Genomic DNA, 23,004 nt, shown 5'->3' on the forward strand with positions numbered 1-23,004 from the left:
GTCGACTAATCGTAAAAATAGTTGGCTGACTAATCGGGAGAAAATTAGTCGTTTGGGACAGCCATACAGTATATCGCGATAATTTGTAGCCCAAAAAGGTTATCGATGTGCTCCCACCAAGAATCGATATATCCTTTTTAAAAGGTTTCACTGTTTATAAGAAAGCAAGAAAAAAAGAATATATTAAGAATTCATTTTCTCACTGGGGTTTTCTCCAATTCATTTTGATTGGATTGGACGTCTAGCGACGTCAATGGCACTGAAATCAAAGCATTCACAGCCACTTCCTATTCATTTTAGGGCATTTTCATGTTACTTCCTGTTGATTTTGAGTCACTTGGTATTAATTTGGTGACATTCTTGAGTCACTTTCTTTTCAGTAACCCAAAATCAACAGAAAACGACCTACAAATCAGTGTTGTTTTCGTCAACGATGAACTGCTATTTGTTGAATAGCTTTTTTAGACTTTTTTGTGCATCTACCCATTGCAGACATGCCCGTTAGATTTCATGTTGTTTTCGTCAACAATGGCGACAATGAAAATATTTCTTCAACCGATATTTTTTTCATGATGATGACAAGACGATAGCAAACTAAAACATAATGAGATGGATGCCAGTTGTCGTCTGACAAAACGACAACGAGATGAAATTTCGCCATAGTTTCTGTCATAAATTCACAATGTGTGATAGTTTCTTATTGTATGTGTAGTAAGATCACATTTAGCAGTGTTTGGTCATGTCACTCATGTGACGTGCTTTGCCCCCTCGTCCCACACACAGGCTTAAGCGTGTGCCCATACCCGGCTCCTTTCGTGAAACATATGTGTCAGGTGCTGCTTGGTAAGTTTTGTTTTTTGTTATTGTTTTTTGCCATGTTGCTTTAGCCTTTAAAGGTCTCAGCTGAGTGATCATCACACACTAAACTAACTTTTAGCATTAGCATAGCGTTCGCATTAGCATTTGGTGCAGTGACTCTTCTTAAACTCTTGGAAAACATTTTACATACAGTTCGTGGCGTCCAGATTAGTTTAATTAATTGTAAATAATGTGCATTTTTCCTGGTGACTGTGTATTATCATCATGAAAATGGTGATGTCCTTGTAGACTCTACAGTTATGTGCTCTTCTGTAATGTTCATTCAAAATTGTTGGAAACGTTTTGTTTATTTATTCATGGACTACAACTCTTGAAGATTATAGACGAAAACATTTGGAGAATTCTCGAATAAAACCTGACGAAATTTGACCGAGTTTTCGTTGACTAAAACTAGACAGAGATTAACACATTTTGAAATGACTAAAATATGACTAAGACTAATAAGCATTTTCATCCAAAGACCTAAGACAAAAATTAAAATGGCTGCCAAAAACAACACTGCTATAAATGCCTCAAAATCAATAGAAAGTGACCTATAAATGCCCCAAAAGGAAAAAGAAAGGACTGAAACTCAACAGGAAATGCTGTGAAATGCCCTGACATGAACTCATCGCCTGGCATTGACTGCCACTGCCGCCCATAGAGGTCAAATCCGTTTAAGTAGGGAGGATGGCAGCAAATGAACGAATGTTCTTTCCCTCCCAACCTCCCAATTCTAATGGATTGGACATCTACTAACTGTAAACTCATTCCGATCCACAGCAGAAAGATGAAAATAGCCTGTTTTTCTGCTCATTACTTGTTTTGTAGAATATCCCAGAATGACTTCCTGACCAATGTATCGATAATTGGTGTATCGCTATATCATGAGTTCATCGTTATCGTGAGCCTTGTAAACCGGATCGTATCGTGAGCTACCCAGAGGTTCCCACCCCGAGTTTGCACAGAGCTTAAATTATTGTGTTATTTCTCTGTTTGCAGCCATTTCAAACTTTGAACTCAAGAAGCTGCCCAAAAATGCTTGGTGAAAAAAAAAATCATCCTGAAAATAGAAATTAATGTTTCGGGCTTCACATATTTTCCTAACCACGTATGAGTGTTGTTATTGCACTGACCTGGAAAAATCCAGGTGGCATGGGTCCTCCTGGCATGCCGTCACCAGGGGGCATCCCTCCCATTACGGGGCTGGGGGCTGCTGCGGCGCTCTGCAACAAGAAGGAAAGGAAGAAAGGATTATAGCAATAGTTTTAAAAGTGTGGTTCATAGGAGTACCACTGTGGTAAGTTTTCTTCTACTGCACGGGTGTCAAACTCATCTTTGCTGCAGGCCACATCATAGTTTTGGTTTCATTCGGAGGGTCAATATGTCTGCGAGGTAACAATGAGTCTACTATTCGACAACCAATGGATTAACAACAAGACATTGTAACCTAAAAATTGTCAAATATGTCAAAAACTCTAAATAGCAAATATTCTCTCTCTCTTTTAATTTAAACTTTATTACAGAGAGAAACGTGAAGTCAACACACTAGGGCGGCAAGTGGCAACTAACGATTATTTTTATAATCGATTAATCAGTCGATGAATCACTTTTTTTTCCAATTACCTTCACAATTTACCTTGAAGTTGTTTTCAGACATGCTGTAAGTAACAATGAAGACAAAACTGATAACTATTTCCCTCAAAAATAATATATTATTACAGCTACCTGTCTTAAATGTAGTCTACAACTGTATCGATTAGGGTTGTTCCAATCATGTTTTTTCGCTCCCAATCCGATCCCGATCGTTTTAGTTTGAGTATCTGCCGATCCCGATATTTCCCGATCCGATTGCAAAAAAGGCTATGCAAAATAATACTGTACTCAGACTTTGGTCAAACGCTATTCAAACATTTCGTTTAGCTCACCAAATACACTAGATGGCAATATTTAGTCACAATTTACAAACTGTCAGAGGTCTCGTACATTGTGATGTCAACACTCAAATGAAACTAGGGTTGTTCCGGTCATGTTTTTTTGCTCCCGATCCGATCCCGATCGTTTTAGTTTGAGTATCTGCCGATCCCGATATTTCCCGATCCGATAGCTTTTTTTGCTCCCGATTCAATTCCAATCATTCCCGATAATTTTTCCCAATCATATACATTTTGGCAATGCATTAAGAAAAAAATGAATAAAACTCGGACGAATATATACATTCAACATACAGTACATAAGGAGTGTATTTGTTTATTATGACAATAAATCCTCAAGATGGCATTTACATTATTAACATTCTTTCTGTGAGAGGGATCCACGGATAGAAAGACTTGTGACTTTGTATATTGTGACTAAATATTGCCATCTAGTGTAGTGTTTGTTGAGCTTTCAGTAAATGATACTGTGGCCATCCCAAATGCATGATGGGAAGTGGAACCATGACTGTGCAACGTGCTACCAATTGCTATATCTTCTCTGCGTTGGGAAATAACATAAGGTGTTAAGACAATGATGGTGAAGATTGCCACCTTGCTTTCCCATATTGCTTCCCATGATATTTCTATTCATAGGGAGAGGGATTGCAAGGCTTTAGCCAATTAATAAAAGGCTCCAAAGGTCACTCTACTCATTTTGTGCTGCCTTTTATCTCTCTATATAGGTAAAACGGCATCGTTACAGATTGAGCGCGACAATAAGTGAGAGGGTCATGCAGCGCATGCATTAATTGCGATAAATATTTTAACGTGACACATTTTTTAAAAAAAATAATCGCCGCCGTTATCGGGATAAATTTGATAACCCTACCTTAAGCCTAAACTAAAGACTCTGGATGAGTGTAACATATTATGTCTGTGACGTTAAATACAATTAGAAAACGATTTAATAAAAAAAATATATATATATATATATATGTATATATTAAAAAAAAGGCATGGCGGATATTTTTTTGCCGATTCCGCAACTCTGAAAATGACGTGATCGGACCCAATCGATCGGTATCGGGACATCTCTAGTATCGATTATCAAATTCGTTGGCAACTAATTTATTAATCGATTTTAACCGACTAGTTGTTGCAGCCTTATGGAGAAGGTTGTTTGGACAGTAAGATGTGAATTGAATTAATTTCCAAAGTAAAAGCAGATTTTTGTTCATGTCTTACTTCTTGTGGTGGGCCGCATCTGGAACCCCAGGCCTCAATTTTGACTCCTGTGCTCGAGTGGTGCACGAAAGATTGACTGAATTAAATGTGCAAACAATATTTCTTAATCCACAAGAGTGCATATTTGAAGTACAGTTGTGTTCAACTTAAGATAGAAACATTTCACATTTAATGATTGCAAACAGCTTATTTTTATTTACAGAGTGTAATACCAGTTAACTCAATCCTTAAGTACATTAATTTTGTTTTTTCTAAATTTAAGCACTACTGTATTTTAATGTTGGCCATGATTAGTGCTGTATTACCCTATTGGCCCGAATTTAAGACGGCCCTGATTATAAGACGACCCCCTCTTCTTCAAGACTCAAGTTTGAAAAGACTTTTTGAACACCAAATCAATTTTTATACAGAAAATAATTACAGTGCATCCGAAACAAATGATTATAACAATATATTTGAGAGAAAAAGCATGTTATTTTGCCTCATTCAAATCTTAATATCTGAACATTTAAATATGTAAACTGAAGTGCAATCACATTCGTAAATGAATGGCTTCTGGTTTTTGAAATGTAAATAAACCAATGTATTGTGATAAAACAACAAACTTGCAATAACTGCATTAACCATCAAAGTGAAGTCTAACTGTAACTGTAGTCTTGAAACAAATCTGAATAACGAAAAACATTGCAATAAAATAATAAATAAATAAATGAATAAAATAAACTTGAGAGTAGATGAGATCTGTCATGACAGAACATCGCTTCCATGATATCTGGCGCCATCTAGCGTCGTGAATGGGTATAACATCTAGACCGCAAATATAGGACGACTTCCTCTTTTTCAGTCTTATTTCAATGCAAAAAAACACCGTCTTATATTCGGGCCAAAACGGTATATGACGATCTATATTGTCAAACGTCTATCGTCATTATCTCTACAAATAAACTTGTTCCTGCAATACACATTTTGGCCAAAATCTAAATGATCTGAAGTTCAAGTGCCATTTTAAGACATTTAAATGGTCAAAAAACAAAACAAAACAAAACAAAGCAAAAAAAAAAAAAAAACCAGGCAAACGGATATAGATTGTCATTTGACAGGCATAGAACTTCAAGTAACTGCAGCAAAAATTATTTTGCTCTTCAGGTGGTCCCTGATTTGCAAAAATCCACATGGAAAAAAGAAAAAACAAAACAAAAAAAAAGGCTTTTTTAGATTATAATTACTAGTTTAATATCAGATTTCTCTTTCAGTAGCCATCAATTGGGCTATGTGTGCGTCTTTTTAATCTGTGTAGTAGAAAATTGTGCATTGTCCGTGTTATGTTCATGATTGGAACGCAACCCGTGATTTAAATGTGTCACCTTTTTTTTTACCTTGTTAAATCTTTTGTAATTAAGTAATCATAATTAATGTGCTTAAGTCCCACCCCTAGTAAAAAAATTTTTAGAACTGGAAAATAGCTTTGTACTGTGATGTCTTGAGTAACATGTTTCAATCTTTCTGTGACTAAACATGAGGGGAGGGGTAAAACTTAACTCATTCACTACCATTTAGACGCCCAATCTATTTGAACTGGGAGTTCGCTCGCTGCCAGCCCCTCCCAGTTCAAATGGATTGGACGTTTATTGCAGTCAATGGCACTGAAACATGAACATTCACGCCAGCTCAAATGGATTGGATGCAAATCTCTACCACTGCTGATCCATGATATATCGAATGAGATAAGCATCAGGAGAGATTCAAGATTCAATGAGTCAGTCACTCCAAAGTGCTGCTACACAGCAGAGGCATACCGGGCCGATTTCCTGCAGAAACCACAGGCCTAATTCACTAATGTGCCATTTGCTTTGGTCACACGCTCCTAATTGCCTGGGTTTCTCTTCCTTGTAGCGAAGGCAACATGAGATGAGCTAATGCCTCGTAAGCGGTGGTGTTGTTTGGCTTTCAAATAGGGGTGACGGAACAGGAGAAGCCCCTTTCAGGTCTGTTTTGGTCACGTACACAGGACACAAACAAGGAGCGATTACGACAGCGATGGAAGGACGGGCGTACGAGTAGCCCCGCTCAAATATGCAAACACTGTCTGGAGCCCTCCAGCACTTAAGACATTACTGGTGAGTAGCCAACACACTCCCTGTATTGACTGCACCTCCCCCTAATTATATCTGCACAGACTGCCACTGCAGGGCCACTGTGAAATACCTCAACCAGGAGAGAAGTGAGGCCAGGAAGAGAAGTCGAGGCCCCGACTCCACACTTGACGTGCACACAGACACGACACTTTTGTATGTTGACAAATTGGCATTACAAAAATTAAATAAAGAAAGGTTGTGAGTCAAAGATACTAGGCCTGGGCGATAAACAGATTTTGAGAATTAATTTAATTTTTATTATTGTGAATGATTATAAAAACAGTTTGAGCTTTTTTACATTGCCGTTTTGGTCAAAAATTAAGTCTAGCAACTAGAGGTGGGAATCTTTGGGCACCTAACGATTCGATTACAGTTCAGAGGCTATGATTCGATTATAACTCGATTATTGATGACCCCCCCCCCCCATTAGCTGCTTTTAATGTTTTGTACATTAGTTACAAAAACTGTTAAAAAAAAAAAAAAAAAAAATGTAACAAAGCCTCGCAGGTTCAAATAAATGACTATTTCAGTATCAAGTTAACAGTTAAAAACAATACATAATATACTCAAATCCCCATTCTATATCAGCAGCTTTAAACTACATTCAATTAATTTAATGTTGTGAATCACCCGTTTAAGTTGTTAAAATTGCTCCCATTATTCCATAATTTCCCTTATGTCTACTTTCGACATGTGAAAGTTTTAAAACTATTTTAAAGATAGATTCAAGTCAATATTTTACCGATTTAGGAGTATTTTAGATAAAAAGTTAATTAGTTTCGCTTGGAAGGTTCGCTACAACAGCCTTGCAGGGAAGTCTACTGCTTTAAGATGGCAGCCGTTTACTAAAAAACACTACAGAGTTTATTTTGCATCTAGTCATATATAAATATGATATCTACGGTACCATTATGTGGACGTACTTTGTAGCAGCTGTCGACAGCAGTCAGGTATGTTGTTGTTGTTTTTTTATCTCGCGGCATGAGTTGAGCTAAACCCGAATAATCTGAGAATCGGAATTTTCGCACACCTCTACTAGCAACCACTTATTACCTTGTATTTGGGGGCTGACAGCCCAAATATTGTGAGAGACGTCATCAATGTTACTTGAACATTTAACTTCCACAACAAACTTGTCAAATTTTAATTTTAAATCAAATTTTTGATGAAGAAAATCAGAAATATTATATTCAGGACATATTGCACCGCCCTAAAAGGAATGAAATGTTTCAGGAATGAAATTGTTAAAAATGTCAAAATTGCTTTGTATTTTTATTGCGTTAAATTACAGTTGTCAAACCTAAGGAACTAGGGCCAAATACGGCCCACCATGTCATTTTATGTGGCCCACAAAAAAAAAAAAAAAAAAAATTCAACTTCATGTTTGTCGCCAAAATAAAATGTAAATAAAATTTGTGTAGATTTCAAGTATTACAAAAATATTGAAAATATTTGTAGGTTTTTTTTTTAAATTTGAATAAAAAGTAAATATTCTACAAAACTGAAAAATAATCATTTCTGTTTTCCTCCCTTAGTTTCATTTTTTGTTAAAAAATGTCAATAGAAGTAAAATATATCAATAAATACACAAAATAGAAAAAATATATAGAAAAACAAAAATCAAAATGGAATTTATGTTGCTGTTTAGGGGTAAAAATATATCAAAAAGGTGATATCATAATACTTGTGCCAAAACTAACCCAAAGGTGACCAATATGCTTCCACCAAGAATCCAGGTGTCACTGTTTAAAAAAAATGAACCAAGAGTTTGCTACCACGACCTTCCATTAGAATCGGATTTAGGTTAACTCACTGGCTCCCATTGACGGCGCTCGACATCCAATTCATTTTGACTGAATTGGACTTGTAGCGCCATCAATGGCACTGAAACTGTAGCATTCACAGCCAGTCTTTTGTGGGCATTAGCTTGTTTTTCTGTTTAGTAGTAGTAGATTTCTTGACCCATGTATCAAAAAATTTTGAATCACTGTATAGTGAGATCATTATTATTGTGAGCCTTGTATCGCAAATTCTATCGTATTGTCAGGTACCCAGAAGTTCCCAACCCTATTGCTGTTAATCTTTTTTTTTTTTAATAGGTAAAGAAAAGATACAAAAAAGAAATAAGATCACATTTGTAATTAAGAGCTCAAAAAAAAAAAGATTTGGACAATTTTTAGAACAGCAACGTCGGCTTTCAAGTTAGTTTTGATACATTGAATAATTAGGTTTTGCCTCTCAAAAGAACCTCATAGCAAGCTATCATTACACGTACCAGAGGTAGACATTGCTGTAAACCAGGCTTAAGACGTATAATGAACATTTGAATTTAACTCCATATGTATTAAGGTAGATTTGTGTCTTTATTATTCAATCAAATAAAAAGTTGCTTGAATTGAAATATATATTCTCAATCAAAATTTTTTTTAAATCATAGAAAAAAGTTTTTAAATGCAAAAAATATTTGAGACTCAAAAATGTGTATTCGTACATTGTATGTGTATTTGAAAATTGATTACAAAAAAAAATTTTTTTGTTTGAAGCAACTGACTTTTTAATCGAACTACAAAGACACAAATGTCCTACCCAAAAATTTGGCCCAAACACAAAACAACATAACTTGAATCAAAAAAGTTGTTTTAATTAAAAAATTAATTAATTAAAAATAAAAAACATTTCTAATCAAAGAAAAGTACTGTTTAAATGCATTTTTTGGAGTATCAAATCAATTTTTGCATTGTTTTTTTCTTTGATTTGTTTTTTTCATTATTATCGAAGTGACTTTTTTAATTGAAAATATATATTTTGATTGAAGCAACTTTTTTTAAAATTGAATAATAAAGACACAAATCCACCTCCATAAATATGTACCATTGTATTTACTAGATCTGCTATTTCATCTTGCGATTTACTTATTTATATTCTATTCGTGATTAAATGTGATTTTTATGAATAATTTTATTTCCTGTTTCGATTATCTTTGTTTTTATGTTCTATTGATTTAATGTGATTTTTATGATCTTCATTTGATGTAAAGCACTTTGAATTGCCTTGTCTTGAATTGTGCTATATAAATAAATTTGCCTTTCCTTGCCTTTAATAAAATGATTGTTTCATCAAAAAAAAATAAAATCTATAGGTCATTACTCTTATGTAATTACATCATGACCAAAAGGTTGTTAGTTTTATCTGGCCATTTTTATATTGTAACAATTAGCCTTCATTGCCATTTGATTAGCAACAAAATAATTCCATCCCAAACCGAACAAAGAGTGCCCCTTGAGTCTTAATTTTCCCCACTAAAGTTGACAGCTGTGTTTGGACGGTTGATGTAAAGAGCCCAAAGGAACTTTCAGCCTAAACGAACATCATCTGCGCGTAGACGCTCTGGAACAGGAAAGGGGGCAGATGTCTCAGCCTCGCCTCGGGCTATGAGCTCTTGTCCGAAGCCTTCCTGACAGCTTCCTTGGGGACCTCTTTAAGACACACTACCCCTTCCACAATAAGCACGATTTTGGTTGTACATATGCGCACTTGAAACGCACACAGCAGACACTTGAATCATTGAAAGAGGCTAGGAAAGGTCGAAAACAAACAGGAGGAACAGATGCAAGCGGGTGAGTATAACAAAGACTAGCATTCACTTGTTCTCTACTCCCTTATCAATGTATGGTGTTTAAAATAGATGATATAGTAAACTCATAATTCAAATTAAAACGTTTTTGAACAAATGGCAAAATCCACTATCAATTCCTGGTGGATTCCTTGCAGTGAAAAGACAAAGTCAGTTGGAGGCTGTAATGCACCATTGAGCCTGTTTGCCAACCGCCAATAGACCACACAGAAGAAGAGCGTCTGTGTCCTTGTGGATAAGTAAAGGGAGGGGTTTATTTTAATTCATGTAGAGCACTCGAAGTTGTATTTTATATATGAAAAGCGTTAAATAAAATTTAGTAGCCAAATTCAAAGCATCACCACATTTCTGACCTGTGTGACCTTTGACCTTTCACCCTCTTTCTTCTTATCACCTACCCTGTAAATTTGATTTGTGACAACGCTTAGCAACCGTCTGAACAAACCTCAGCATCAGAATTTGGCGAAACACATTTTTAGTACTATTTAGTAGACGGTGATTTTGAACCCAAAAACTCTCGGGAAAAAAAATGTTACAAGAGACCACCCAAATGCGGCCAAGCCGTGTCCCAACAATCCTCTTCCTTCATTAGTATCAACATTGAAAAGAAACAAGGCCCAGTGTTTAGCTTGTAAATGTTTAACCATTACTCAACATCGTAAAAGCCTCTCCAGATCTCCACTGGACGCTTCGCTCCTAACCTAACCTAACCTAACCTTGCCCCTCCCCCGCCTCGTGTCAGCTCCTCCTGGTGGATGCCGGGCATACGCCACAGAGCCGTTCCACTTTCCTTTCACCAATCTGGCCATCGCCTCCCTTGACAGCCATCAATCAGCCGCCAGCACCATGGCGACCGGGCCCCTTGGGGAACATTCAGCATGGCCGGCGTGAATACACCAGGGCTTTACGAGCGCTGACGGAGTGAAGCGCGCAAACACACCTCCCCCACACCAAGACAATGGTTACACTCCAAGCACTAGTACTGTCCACACATGCTAGCCTGAAAGCACCCAAAAACGTGCAACATCAGTGCAAGGTACCCGTAGCTTATACGCCCTTACCTCATTCTCCCAAAGATGCACGCTCAAATTGTTTGTGCACATGAGCTACTGCTTCGTGCGCATGAGCTACTACTTTGTGTGAACGAGTTTGTACTTCATGCACAAGAGTTAATAGTTGTTGCTCACTAAGTATTTACTTCATGTGCACGAAATCTTTACAGCAAACCCACAAAGTAGATCTAGCACCGTACGGAAAATGAGGTATCGACCACATTTTTACAGACTCAAAAACTGAACAATGAAATCTATGCTGACGTCCAAGTCTTACTTACGCCGATAAAGCAGGCTGGCACTCGGTATTCTGTTTAAATGTCACGAATAATGACTCCTTGCTAGAGCTGAAACGAATGCTCGAATAATTCGAGTAACTCGATTTTGAAAGTTGATCAAGGAACTTTCTCCACCTCAAGGATTCGTTTAATTTTGCCAGCTCTAAGCATGACGTTTTTCCCGGACTACTTCTAATGCGGCACAACGTGCTGACGTCACGCACGTACAGGAACAAGACAGAGGTGGCGGATATATTTGATTTCAAGCAGGCATGAATATAGAGGTACCAGCGCTTTCATAACACTACAGCACATCTTCAGCTCCACCGCAGGCACTCGGTTTACTCCGAGAGCAGAGGAGCGATACTCGGGACAAGGTAAAATTAAAAAGTTAACGTAGCGCTAATACATAAGATTAACGTAACTGTACCTTGCTAACGTAACGTTAGCCCTGCGGAGGGCTAGGTTTCTATTAATTTTGACTATTGTCGATGCGTGGCTAACATGTCTTTCGTATAGGGCTGCAGCTATCGATTAATTTAGTAGTCGATTAATCGATAAACTAGTTTGTCGAATAATCAAGTAAGCGGATAAGTAACATGAAAAATTAAAATACCTGAGCTGAGCCTCAAACGGTATAAAAAAACAAAACAATAAGGATCTATGTACAACAAAAGAACAATTGGCTATCTTACATAGCAAAAGCCCGCTAGCTTAAACGCTGTAAACTTTTTTTTTTAACAATGCTCTTAACAAATGGTTCAGACACATGCTCCCACAAAAAACGGCTAAATATACCCATAAACTAAATTATGAATGCATTAAAAAAAACATTAGCACCAACAAAAACTTAGCTTATCTTGGTCTTAACATGGAGCAGCTGGATTCAGCCATGTGAAATGAGGCAGACTAGAGGGCAGTGTAACCGCTCAAATCAATAAAACTGATTGCAAACACTTTCAAAATAAACCATGACAACGCCACAATAATTAAACAAATACTCAAAGCAGCAAAATTTATTTCAAATCTTTTTTTCCCTAATCGAATACTCGAGTTAATCGATTAATCGTTGCGGCACTACTTTCATACAGGCTTTATCCATTCTGTAAAAAAAAAAAAAAACCCAAAAAAACAGCGCTGTAATAAAGCAAACTGTCAATTTTATTTCATTAGTCAATGATGGATAAAACACCAAGTAGCAGTGGTGCCTAATGTGCTCCAATACATCAGGTTTCTTACATTTATTTTGAACGCTGCAAAAACTCCTATGAGGAGTCCTATGAGGACTTACGATTCAGGCTAACTTTAAACTTAACTAGAACTTAAGCTGGCTTGACAGTTGACACAAATGGAAATTCAATTGAAACATGTGGGGAAAACACCAACATTTTAAGTGATGCGTTATCAAGCGTAATGACATTTTTAGGTAAGAAATAAGTTTTATTTTTCTAATAAGATCTTAAGTTTTTTGATTGAAAGCAGTGAATTTGTTGTTTTTTTCCCCTAGTCACATTTGAGATGCAATTGTTGGATGTTTTCAACAATGTACATCTATGGTACATCTAAAATAAAGTCATTGATTGTCGAAAAATGGTTCAATAGTAGTTGAAATATCTTGTTTTCTCATGTTTATTTATAATTGCTCTTTACTTCATTTTTTTTTTCCCGATTGATTATTCCATTGAATTTTCATTAGAATACTTGATTAATAAAATATTTGATAGCTGCAGCTTAGCTCCTCGGAATGCCTTGGAATGCCATTTATTTTCAGAGTTTGAAGAGAACATAAATTGATGCCCACATCATTTCTAATGATGTTTGGTGACTGTTTTAGCACACTAAGCCGGGTTACAATAGACAATCAAATATCAATGCCCTCATTCAAAAAGTTTAACAAAACTATTGTTAATACATTGACTCGCTTCCAGTTGATATACACAAGAGACAAACCTCAAACAATTTTTTATCATTTTGCATTAAATCACCCATGACACCACCAGGTAAAGTGTGTTCTTTACTTTGGCTCGTGTGACCCAGTAGACCTTGTTCGACCGGGCTTGCAGATCCGAAGTGTAAATAAACGACGAGTGGCTCGAATTATCTCGGTCGGGCGCTGAGAGTGACTTCGTGTAAAATGGCAATCTGTGGCAATGTACTGTTTAACTACTTTTTGGCATCTGCAAATATGCATTTTGTGTTTTTTTTAGAAAAAAAAATCCTGGTGGGGTACGTAGTGTTATTATCTTAAAATATGGGCTAATTTATAAATCCTTGTAACTAAAGATGCACCGATACAGATACCCGTATGGGCAGGAGGGGCCGATCCGGCCCGAAATGTTGGTATCGGTGAGTACCAACAAAGACAAACAAAGGTATGTTGGTGCTGGGGCACAGAGAAGGAGGCTAATAGAGAGGCAGGATGCTGTGGTCAATTATTATTACTTATAATTTAATGAATGTTTCACTGTTTGGCCTTTGAGAGGTTTAAAAAAGTGTATTCAGTTCGTTCAGAGTTTATTATTATGAATTTATTTTTACTTTCTTACTGTTGGGCTAGTTTTATACATGTTTTAAGTTCACAAATGTAGCACTATTTTGGCCAATGAGAGCCAAAGGTTTATTCAACTATTGTCTACTAGGGGTTTATTAGACTATTCAATTTGTATTAGTGTCTTTCCTGTTTCGCACAGGTAAGCAGCAGCCTGACAAAGCCATGATAGCAATGATTTCACATCCAAGTATGTAGCTCTTTGACAAAAAAAAAATAAAAAATGTATATACAGGGTGTTCCAAAATGTTTGACCTCATTTTGTAGGCCAATAATTTTGACAATTTTCATTGGAATCACAGCTTGTGTAGAAACGTTTCAAGTTTTTGTGTGTAACGTTTGGCATTTCTATCTTTTCAGGTTAAGAAATGCCGTTCACTTCAAAAGAAAAGGCATTTTGCGCGTTAGAGTATGCTCGGACTCAGTCACCGAAGACAGTGCAGCGTGCCTTTACAAATTTTGCAAATAAGGCACCAACTAAACAGAGAATTACAGCTGTACTGGGAACTGTTACCGAAGACATGCTACAGTGAGTTTGGCACGAGCTCCAATACCGACTCGACGTGTGCAGAGTCACAGGCGGCGCTCATACTGAACATTTATGAAAATCTGTCATAGAACCAACAAATATTTGTACTTTTCTTTGTAAATTCAACCAATACAACTTATGAATCGCAACATACAGTGTATTTACTGTAATTTCCCGAATATAAGGCGCACCCGTGTATAATGCGCACCCCAAATTTACTTGTAAATTCTAGGGAAAATTATTGTACCTGTTTATAACGCGCACCCTAATTTTAGCACCAATTAATAGAAGAATACAAGAAAACAGAGCTCGTGTAACGATACAGAAATGTCATTTTACTGACTGGTGAAACACAGCACAAGCATAGCACATTGGTAGTTCAAAACATTACCATAAACTGACAGTATTTACGGTAATAATATGATTTGACAACTTCTCCAACTTACCAGAATCTAGGAGAAAACAAAACAGATGTGACTTTTCGTTTAAAGGCTGCTGTATAACTTGCTCGTTTCATCATGATGAATAAATGTTTCTTCCATGGATTGATACGGTAAAATGAAAGTGAGAACGTAAGTCGGAAATCCGTGAGAGCTCATCGCTGTTGACACGACAGTAACTTTAGGAACTATTGTTATTTGGGTTTGAGTTTCCCAAGGGACAGATATAGTTGACGGACACAGGAAGTCTGTGTGCTTACGTTTGTTACGGTCCGAGTTGCGGAGCTGCAATAAACGTTGACGCAAATGAGTTCAAGAAACTAAATTATGTGCTTTATGAAGAGTGAAAAAAAGCAGAATTTAACACGGACGAAATCATTCGGCCGATTAGAGTGAAGTATTACAGAAACAAAATGGTGACGTCACGTACCGTAATGGTCGGCAACGGGTCGCCACATACGTTTCTTCAACACAACGTGGCCGTGTCAATTAAAAAAAAAAAAAAATCGGTTTATAGTATATATATGAAATATATATATATTTCTGTCTCCATCCATGTACCCGTTTATAATGCGCACCATGATTTTACAAGTTGGATTTTTGGGGAAAAAAAAGTGAGGGTTATATTCGGGAAATTACGGTAGTTTCATTAAGATCCATCAAGGAGTTTTCGAGATATAGGCATTTAGAATGGGGTCAACCATTTTGGAACACCCTGTATATATAAACGCGGTGGTATCGGTATGGTATCGGCCGATACTGAACAGCCAGGTATCTGAATCGGGGCCAAAAAAATGGTAAATCTTACGGTAATCACAATTCTTGAATTGAGCCAACTGGACTATTTACGCTTGTTGTTTTCCCTAATTTTACAGTACGTAGACATTTCATTATGGTTCACGTAGGGTACACTTGTATGTTAATATTGTGGCCTTAATGACCTCACATCACATCAATCTAATTAAACTGAGCACCTTTAAAATTAATCAGTTTGAAGTTTTTATTAATAGCCCTAATTTATCATAATTGACAAAAATACATATCCTATCAATTAATATTGTTATCTACACTTACGCATATATAAATGGAACTTTGTCTGTGTATCTGTGTGTGTGTTCACTCCCTATAGACGCCGAAACGCCTGGGCGGATTTTGTCGAAATTTTACATAGTTGTACTTTATGTATCTAGAATGTTGTGACATGGGTTTGATTTCTGTAGGCCTCCTTTTAATGTCGAAAATTCATTTAAAACTAAAAAATAAATAAATAAAAAAATAGCATGGAATATCCCTGAGTTTGGAGATGACAGCGCCATGTTGGCTTTGAAACTTTACGGTTTCATGTACAAATTTAAATATGCTGTGATAATACGTTGTGGCTTTGAGTACTCCACAACAAGATGCTGGATTTAAAATAAGAATGTACAATTTTCCGGAATATTACTAAGGAATTCACGTCGTCTGGATATTCACACTTTAGAGACTGTTATTTATTATGTGTTATGTGTGCAATGGTTGATGGGTAGTCATGGCATACATGAATAAGTCGTGGCTGCCGTTGTTATGTTCTGCAGTTTTCTGTTCAATAAGGCGCTGTCCCTTTGGGTTGTTCGGTGTATGGGGCACAAGAGCAGCAAGTGTGGGAAAAAAAAAAAAAAAACATCATTCTTCTCCACATCGCTCACCATAATACTGTACACAGTGATTAAAAACGCATTAACCTTTTTTTTACATTACAGCTGCTTCTCTATGGAAAGTATGTTTAATCTGCCATTGGATTGTATTGCATTCATGTTACACAAACTCGAGCAACGGCGGGCCATACTGCTCGATAAATCTATCCAGCATGCGTACATTAAAAAAAACACATCACAAGGAAGCCCTATTTCAAGGTGTTTTCTGTATCAATTTAACAAGCCTTAGCCCAAACAACCTAGCACTGCTAGGATTAACTAAGACCTGGCATTCACATATGTGGACAACCCATTTTGGGTCAAGCAGGCCACACCTGTATACCAAATGTTAATGTTGTGGCTTACATGACCCAAAGTAGTAGTTTAATGTAGTACTGACAGTTATGCGTTTGTGTTGCCCTTTGGAATTGGTTTGATAATTTAGGGCTATTAAAAAAACACTTCAAATTATTCAATTTGTCAAGGTTTATCAGAAGTTAGCTTTGAATTAGATTAAAATTAAATAAAAAAGCTGAAAATGAGACAAAATGGACCAAGCCCTGCCTTGTAACTTGAGGAACCTACACAAATTGAGACAATTATAAGTAGTGGTATCACTGAATTCTCTTAAACTCAGTACAGTTCATTTTGAAACCACAGGTCACAATGCGAATGAAGCAAAATGACGATCTCAATCGAAAAAGCTTGCCTCGCAACAACAAGACACGTCGTTATTTAAAGGGCAGCACGCCGCTGTTGACGCTCCTCAAGCTCCTAGGTCACCAGAAGGCCCGTTACCGTGACAACTATCTGCCAAGAGACCAACCTGCGTCGCCATTTTCACTAACCCCTTCCTGCCTGATGAGTCAACCCCCTCCTCCTTACCCTCGAGTGCTGGCGAGCGGGCGTCCTTTTCTGCTGATGCCACGAAACGCTCAAGTATTCCAATTGACATTTGCCCATGAAACAAATAATACCAGCCACTCACAAAAGATACAATTTTACAAAACACAGCATAACAACAGACACAATGCACATAAAGCCTTCATAAAAGTGTCACTGATTCTGGCAATTCTTACATTGTGATTTTTAAAATCTCTTTCTTTTTGACACTAATCAATTGAGATCTTTCTATTTCAGGTTTATATGCTTAACATGTACCGACAGGTCTGAGTCAGGACATGCCGACATCAGCATCGTTTTCTCGGAAACTTAATAAGCAGATCAGTGGGTGCGTCATCGACAGGGCAAGATATCCAAAAAAGGATATGAGGTACAAACGGTGCCAAGACAACCCGAGAAAGCTTCTGTAATGGTCTGTAGGCACCACAAGATGGAAGCAAGGGACTACTTTGGTCAAAAAGAAGCTCCTCAACTCACTTTGGAACAAACTACTGTATAAGTTGACATAACTGATTGCGGCTAGTGATAAAATCTTGTACACAAAAGTTTTCATCTATCTATGCCAGCGACCTACATATTGATAAACCTTCTTCTAAAACACTGGTGACAAGGATCCGGGCCACCACCTCGTTTTGTGTGTGCCGCGAAAATTACATCATGTGCATCGCCTTAATGTTTCTTGCTAAAATAAAACAACACTTCTATAGTCATTGATGAAAGTCTGAAGACCAACTACTGAAAGAAAAAATATTTTTTCCTTTTAGTTTTTCTGTTGAAATAAATGAGACGAGACGGGGTATAGTGAAATATAGTGAGAAGTTGAATTTCCCTGCTTAAGAGAATATTTTCCGTAATTTTCCGACTAAGGCGCACCTGACTGTAAGCCGACACCCACCAAATTTGACATGAAAATGGCATTTGTTCATAGATAAGCCGCACTGGACTATTAGCTGCAGCTGTCCCCACTGTATTATAGGATATTTACACCAAAAGATATTAACCGGTAACACTTTATTTGACAGCGGCATCATAAGACAGGATAGGATAGGAAAGGATAAGACCAAATGAACACCATGAAGCTTTAAACCAATTGGCTGCAACGCTTCATTGCTTCAAGAATCTTCATTTGGCCATCAATGCTCCCTTCGGGGAGACAGTCAACCACTGCCGCCACCTTCTGTCAACACTGTTGTCGTCCAACATGCCTGCTAGCATGCATTGCAGTGTTACAGATGTAAATTACAATCAAAATTCATGTTCTGTGCTAATTATTTCTTCAGTTACTGTTCTAGAGGTTTCATTAATTGCTAGTTATGTTATTTGGTAACACTTTATTTGACAGTGGTGCAATAAAACTGTCATAAGACCATCATAACTATAACATGACACTGCCATGAGCATTAATGAATGCTTATGACTGATGTCATTTTGTGTCATCTATCAAATTCTCACTTTTGAATGGATGTAAAAGATCTGAGCTGGACATAAATGGAGTGAGTGACATCATTTGTCGGATGATTCTTAATGACATCTGTCATAAGCATTCATTAAAGCCCATGATAGTGTCATGTCATAATTATGACCATAGACTTCATAATGTTATGACGGTCTGATGGCAGTCTTATGACACCGCCGTCAAGTAGAGTGTTACCCATTAACCCAAATAAATCAACAAATAAGCCACACTGGACTATAAACTGCAGGATTGAAAATGAGGGGAAAAAAGTAGCATTTTATAGTCTGAAAAGTACGTTATATATATTTTTTCTTTTTTGTTTCCAACTGATAATTAAAAATATGAATCAATATTTCTTCACCTTAAATGGAAAAAGAATATTTACCGTTTTCCTTTGTTTCCTTTGTTTATTGTTTTTGTTAGAATATATTAAATAAATTAAAAAAATAAATAAAAAATGAAAATATAAAGGAATATTTACTATTAAGAGGCTTGGAACTATGATTTAAACATCAATTGGAGTCAGTGAGAGCGTTTAAATGGGTCCAAAAATCTTATTTATAATCAGATTGAAAGGCCAATTCGATTAAAAATGCCTCCTATAAACACTTTAGCCAATCAGATTCACCCAGATTGTATCGTATTTTGGATCGGCTTGCAAGAGGTAGTCTACACTGATTGATAATCCGCTCCATGCCCCATGTAAACTGCTGAGCGGATTGGCTTGACAGAGAGGATTGTTCGGTTTGCGCATGCACTCCGATTACGTAACATCCAGAAGTAAACAGGAAGCAGGAAGTGCACCTCTTCTTCTCTTAAAAATTACAGGTAGTGGCAGAGAATAGCATAATACTCTCAAAAAAAACAATACAATCAGAGTCAGCTGGGGCCATGCAAACACAGATTAAGAATCTCTTGACTTAATGTATACAGATCAAATTCTATTCAATTAATACGATTGACTTCAATCCGATTGAGGAAAAACTACCCATGTAAACGTGACTACTGACCATCAAAATAGTTCTCAAATCATTTGATGACTGATTAGTTGTCAATTAACTAATTAACTTATTCACTGCCATTGACGGCGACTGACGTCCAATCCATTAAACTAGGGGGTTGACAGCAAATATCGCAGTCAAAGGCAGTCAAAGCATTAATAAAGATTAAGAATGGAATGGGCAAAATAATTGATCATTTTTAACTGATCGCTCACAGACACTACCGAGGTCAAGTGAAGTGTGCTACTTTAGCTGCAACCGGCAAAGGCTGTTGATCCAGTCTGAACTCGTTTGTTGTCTAACACATAACACGACTTCAACTATTAGCCGTTGAGAAATTCCCCAAAACAGGAGTCCAGAACATTCACAGTCTCATTCATTAAAAAAAAAAAACAAAAAGAAACACGCACATCAAATGCCATTTTCCTGGATAGGAAAGTAATGATTTCCCCCCTTTTTGTGCTGGAGCAACTTTGCCATCTTCACGAAAAAAAAAAAAAAGACTTACATAGTCGTGGAAGGCTTTGGCTTCGCTGGAGTGGTCACATGTCTCTCTCCTCTCCGGTGCAGCGCAGTACAAGTCCCAGAATACACTGTGGAAGACACGTGGCGACATGAGACAAACACCAGGACGTAAACAAGCCCCGGATGTGTTTACACGGGGCAGACGAGATCACCGTTGCTTACCACCACCAAGAATGCAGGAATCCGGGAGGTTCTCCAAGTGTTATGTTCTTTTCCCATCGTATCTAGAGACAATGTTTGCAATTTTAATACGCTTTGCATGAAATGACCAAAACGAGAGAGAAGAGGCAATGCTAGTGACTAAAAGTGCACCAGCGGCTGTGTCTACACTTGACCATTTGCGCAATAAGAGACATGCTGTACGTTAGCAGGTATGTAAATCAACACTTCCATGACAATACAATATCAATTCTGTAAACAGCGATTAGATATTTAACAAATTTTACAGTCTGCTATAATTCGATTCCAAGGGCCTTTGATTGATTTAATTTGTATTTTTTCACTCACATAGCAATTCTGATGTACAGGATTTGACCATTTTTGTCATTAAATATTTCAGATATTTCAATAGAGGAGTTCCAAAAAATCGATTATTACATGCATCGCGATTAGACACGTGACGATTCGATTACGGTTCATAAAGGCTCAAAAACGATGATTTTCCCTTATAACTTTATGACAGCCGCTCGTAGCGAAACAAAATTCAAGACACGTCTGCCGCCCGGACACCTTTAATGGACGCACGCACGTTATAATCGATGCGCCTGTAACTAAGTGAGAGATTTACTCTTTTTCAAAAGACTGCAAAATAAATTTGTGTATGAGACAGGCAGGACAGAAGCGCGCTGGGTCCTGCCCACGTTATCTTTTAGAGCAAGAGGGGAAGTGAGATAGTATGTTGCTCCTCGTCTTTCAGATGTCCAGCTGTAGTTTGAAGTCCTTTCAATCGAAAAATATCCTGAGTGTGTCGCTAAGACCTGTGTGCATCTACAAGAAGTGAGTACGCGAACCCTCTTGTACTGTTCAGCCTTTATTGTTGTTGTTTTTGAGGTGTTAATAGTTAGCGCCGAGCGCTAAGCTAATTAGCAAATTCACTAACGTGTATTTCATATGCAGAACGTGTAAAACCATGATTAAGTATAGCGGTAACGCTACAAACATGCGAAATAGTAAAGAAATCTGTGACAACAAAGTATATTGGTTAAAAGACAAGTATATTGGTTCTACAGACACTTTGTTTCCAGAAAATGTGTAATTGATTCCACCTGTGTAAATTTTTTTGTATTGTTGAGTGAAATAAGTACTCCCTTTAAAATGGTTAATGTTTTTGCACTTTCTTGTAAAAATAAATAAATAAAAAAGCAGCTTAAGGGCAGGTTCTTCTTGTATGGGCATGTTTCCATCGTTCCCGTTGAATCATCAGGATATTTTAAATAAATAATAGACAAAATTTTGTTTGTCTACTATATTAATTAGTAATGCACGATGCATCAATAATCGTGATAATCGTAAAAACAGTGATCATCGTCTATACTGTGATCATCGTTCAAGAATCAAATCGTAGCCCCCTGAATCATAATCGAATCGAATCGTGGGGTGCCTAAGATGGCACACCCCTATATTTCAAACATTATTTTTATAATAACAGGTTATGTAAACATGACTGATGTTTTGAGTTTTGATTAATAGGATGTGACCATTGCCTAACTAACTGATGTATCGATCCAGATTGAATTATCGTTACACTACTCTATGTTAGGTTTGTTTCGCACCATTTTCTCTTTAAAGCATAAAACAATTCCAAGCGTTGGATTTTTTTTTTTATGCACCATCCATTGCCACCATTTTTAGATTAATAAATTAAATTCTTCTGACACGAATTGTAACACTGATCACACCGCCTAGAGCAAGAAAAGGCTTTGTTTGCAGTCATTTTGGAATATGTTCTCACTTAAAACTAAATAAACGGTATATTTTTGTTGAATATTTATTCCGGATGTGTAAACAACTGAAATTGATCTGGTATATTGTAGTTATGTAACTGTAAGGACTGTAAGTAATGGCATGTCCAAGTTGACTGACGAGTGAACTCTGTATATAAAAATATTTTTGGCAAGCAAGGCAGTTTCTTGAGAAACAGTTCAATTTCAATTAATTGCTTCAATAGAACAAACTGAGATCTTCCAGAGATCTACCTATATGTTGTATTTTGAGGGCGGCTACTGATTATTAGTAGTCCAGTACACAGATATGCAAAAATGTTAGTGAGAAACAATGTCCTCAAAGGGCACCTACCTCTGACAAAAATGTCTGTGCAGACTTCTGTGCCCCTATGTGAAGCAAATACTCATAGACGTAAAGAGCCAACCTGTGCAAGAAAAGAAAAAACAAAAAAAAACACTTTTATTTCAAAGTCTAAGTGAAAACTCAAAGACACTTGTAAAATCCATGTACTTATGAATCGTTTCTATAAGTGAGGACAGCCTTAAAGGAACAGACAATAACTAAACGACTTTCACGTGAAAGACAGTTGCTCAAAGTATTTAAGTAGAGAATTTCTTGGACCTCTGATGAAAGCGAAATGTTTAAACACAAAAAAATGACACTGCTTATAGTATGGGTGTGAAAATATATTGAAATGGTGAAATATCACTATATTTTGTATCCCAATGTGTTATCGATATTTTCTGCCAAGAATTGATTATCGTTTTTATAAAGGATCCAACAGGTTGCTACCAAAATTTTCCAACAGAATAGTCTCTATGTTACCTCATTGGCTGTCATTGACGGCGTAATACATCCAATTCATTT

General features: G+C 36.9%; 1 protein-coding gene across 2 annotated transcripts in view; it reads right to left on the bottom strand.

The window, feature by feature from the left end:
• Nucleotides 1-23,004, bottom strand: part of LOC130918802 (single-stranded DNA-binding protein 3-like) — a 48,308-nt gene that overhangs the window by 22,520 nt on the left and 2,784 nt on the right. For both annotated transcript variants that reach the window (XM_057840871.1, XM_057840873.1), the window contains exons 2-5: nt 22,489-22,561; nt 20,356-20,417; nt 20,177-20,261; nt 1,995-2,084 (exon numbers count right to left, since the gene is read on the bottom strand). In XM_057840871.1, the coding sequence (XP_057696854.1) occupies nt 1,995-2,084; nt 20,177-20,261; nt 20,356-20,417; nt 22,489-22,561 (310 nt within the window). The remainder of the gene's footprint in view (nt 1-1,994; nt 2,085-20,176; nt 20,262-20,355; nt 20,418-22,488; nt 22,562-23,004) is intronic.

The sequence above is a fragment of the Corythoichthys intestinalis genome, chromosome 7 (assembly GCF_030265065.1).
Source record: "Corythoichthys intestinalis isolate RoL2023-P3 chromosome 7, ASM3026506v1, whole genome shotgun sequence".
In the NCBI taxonomy this organism is placed as follows: Eukaryota; Metazoa; Chordata; class Actinopteri; order Syngnathiformes; family Syngnathidae; genus Corythoichthys; species Corythoichthys intestinalis.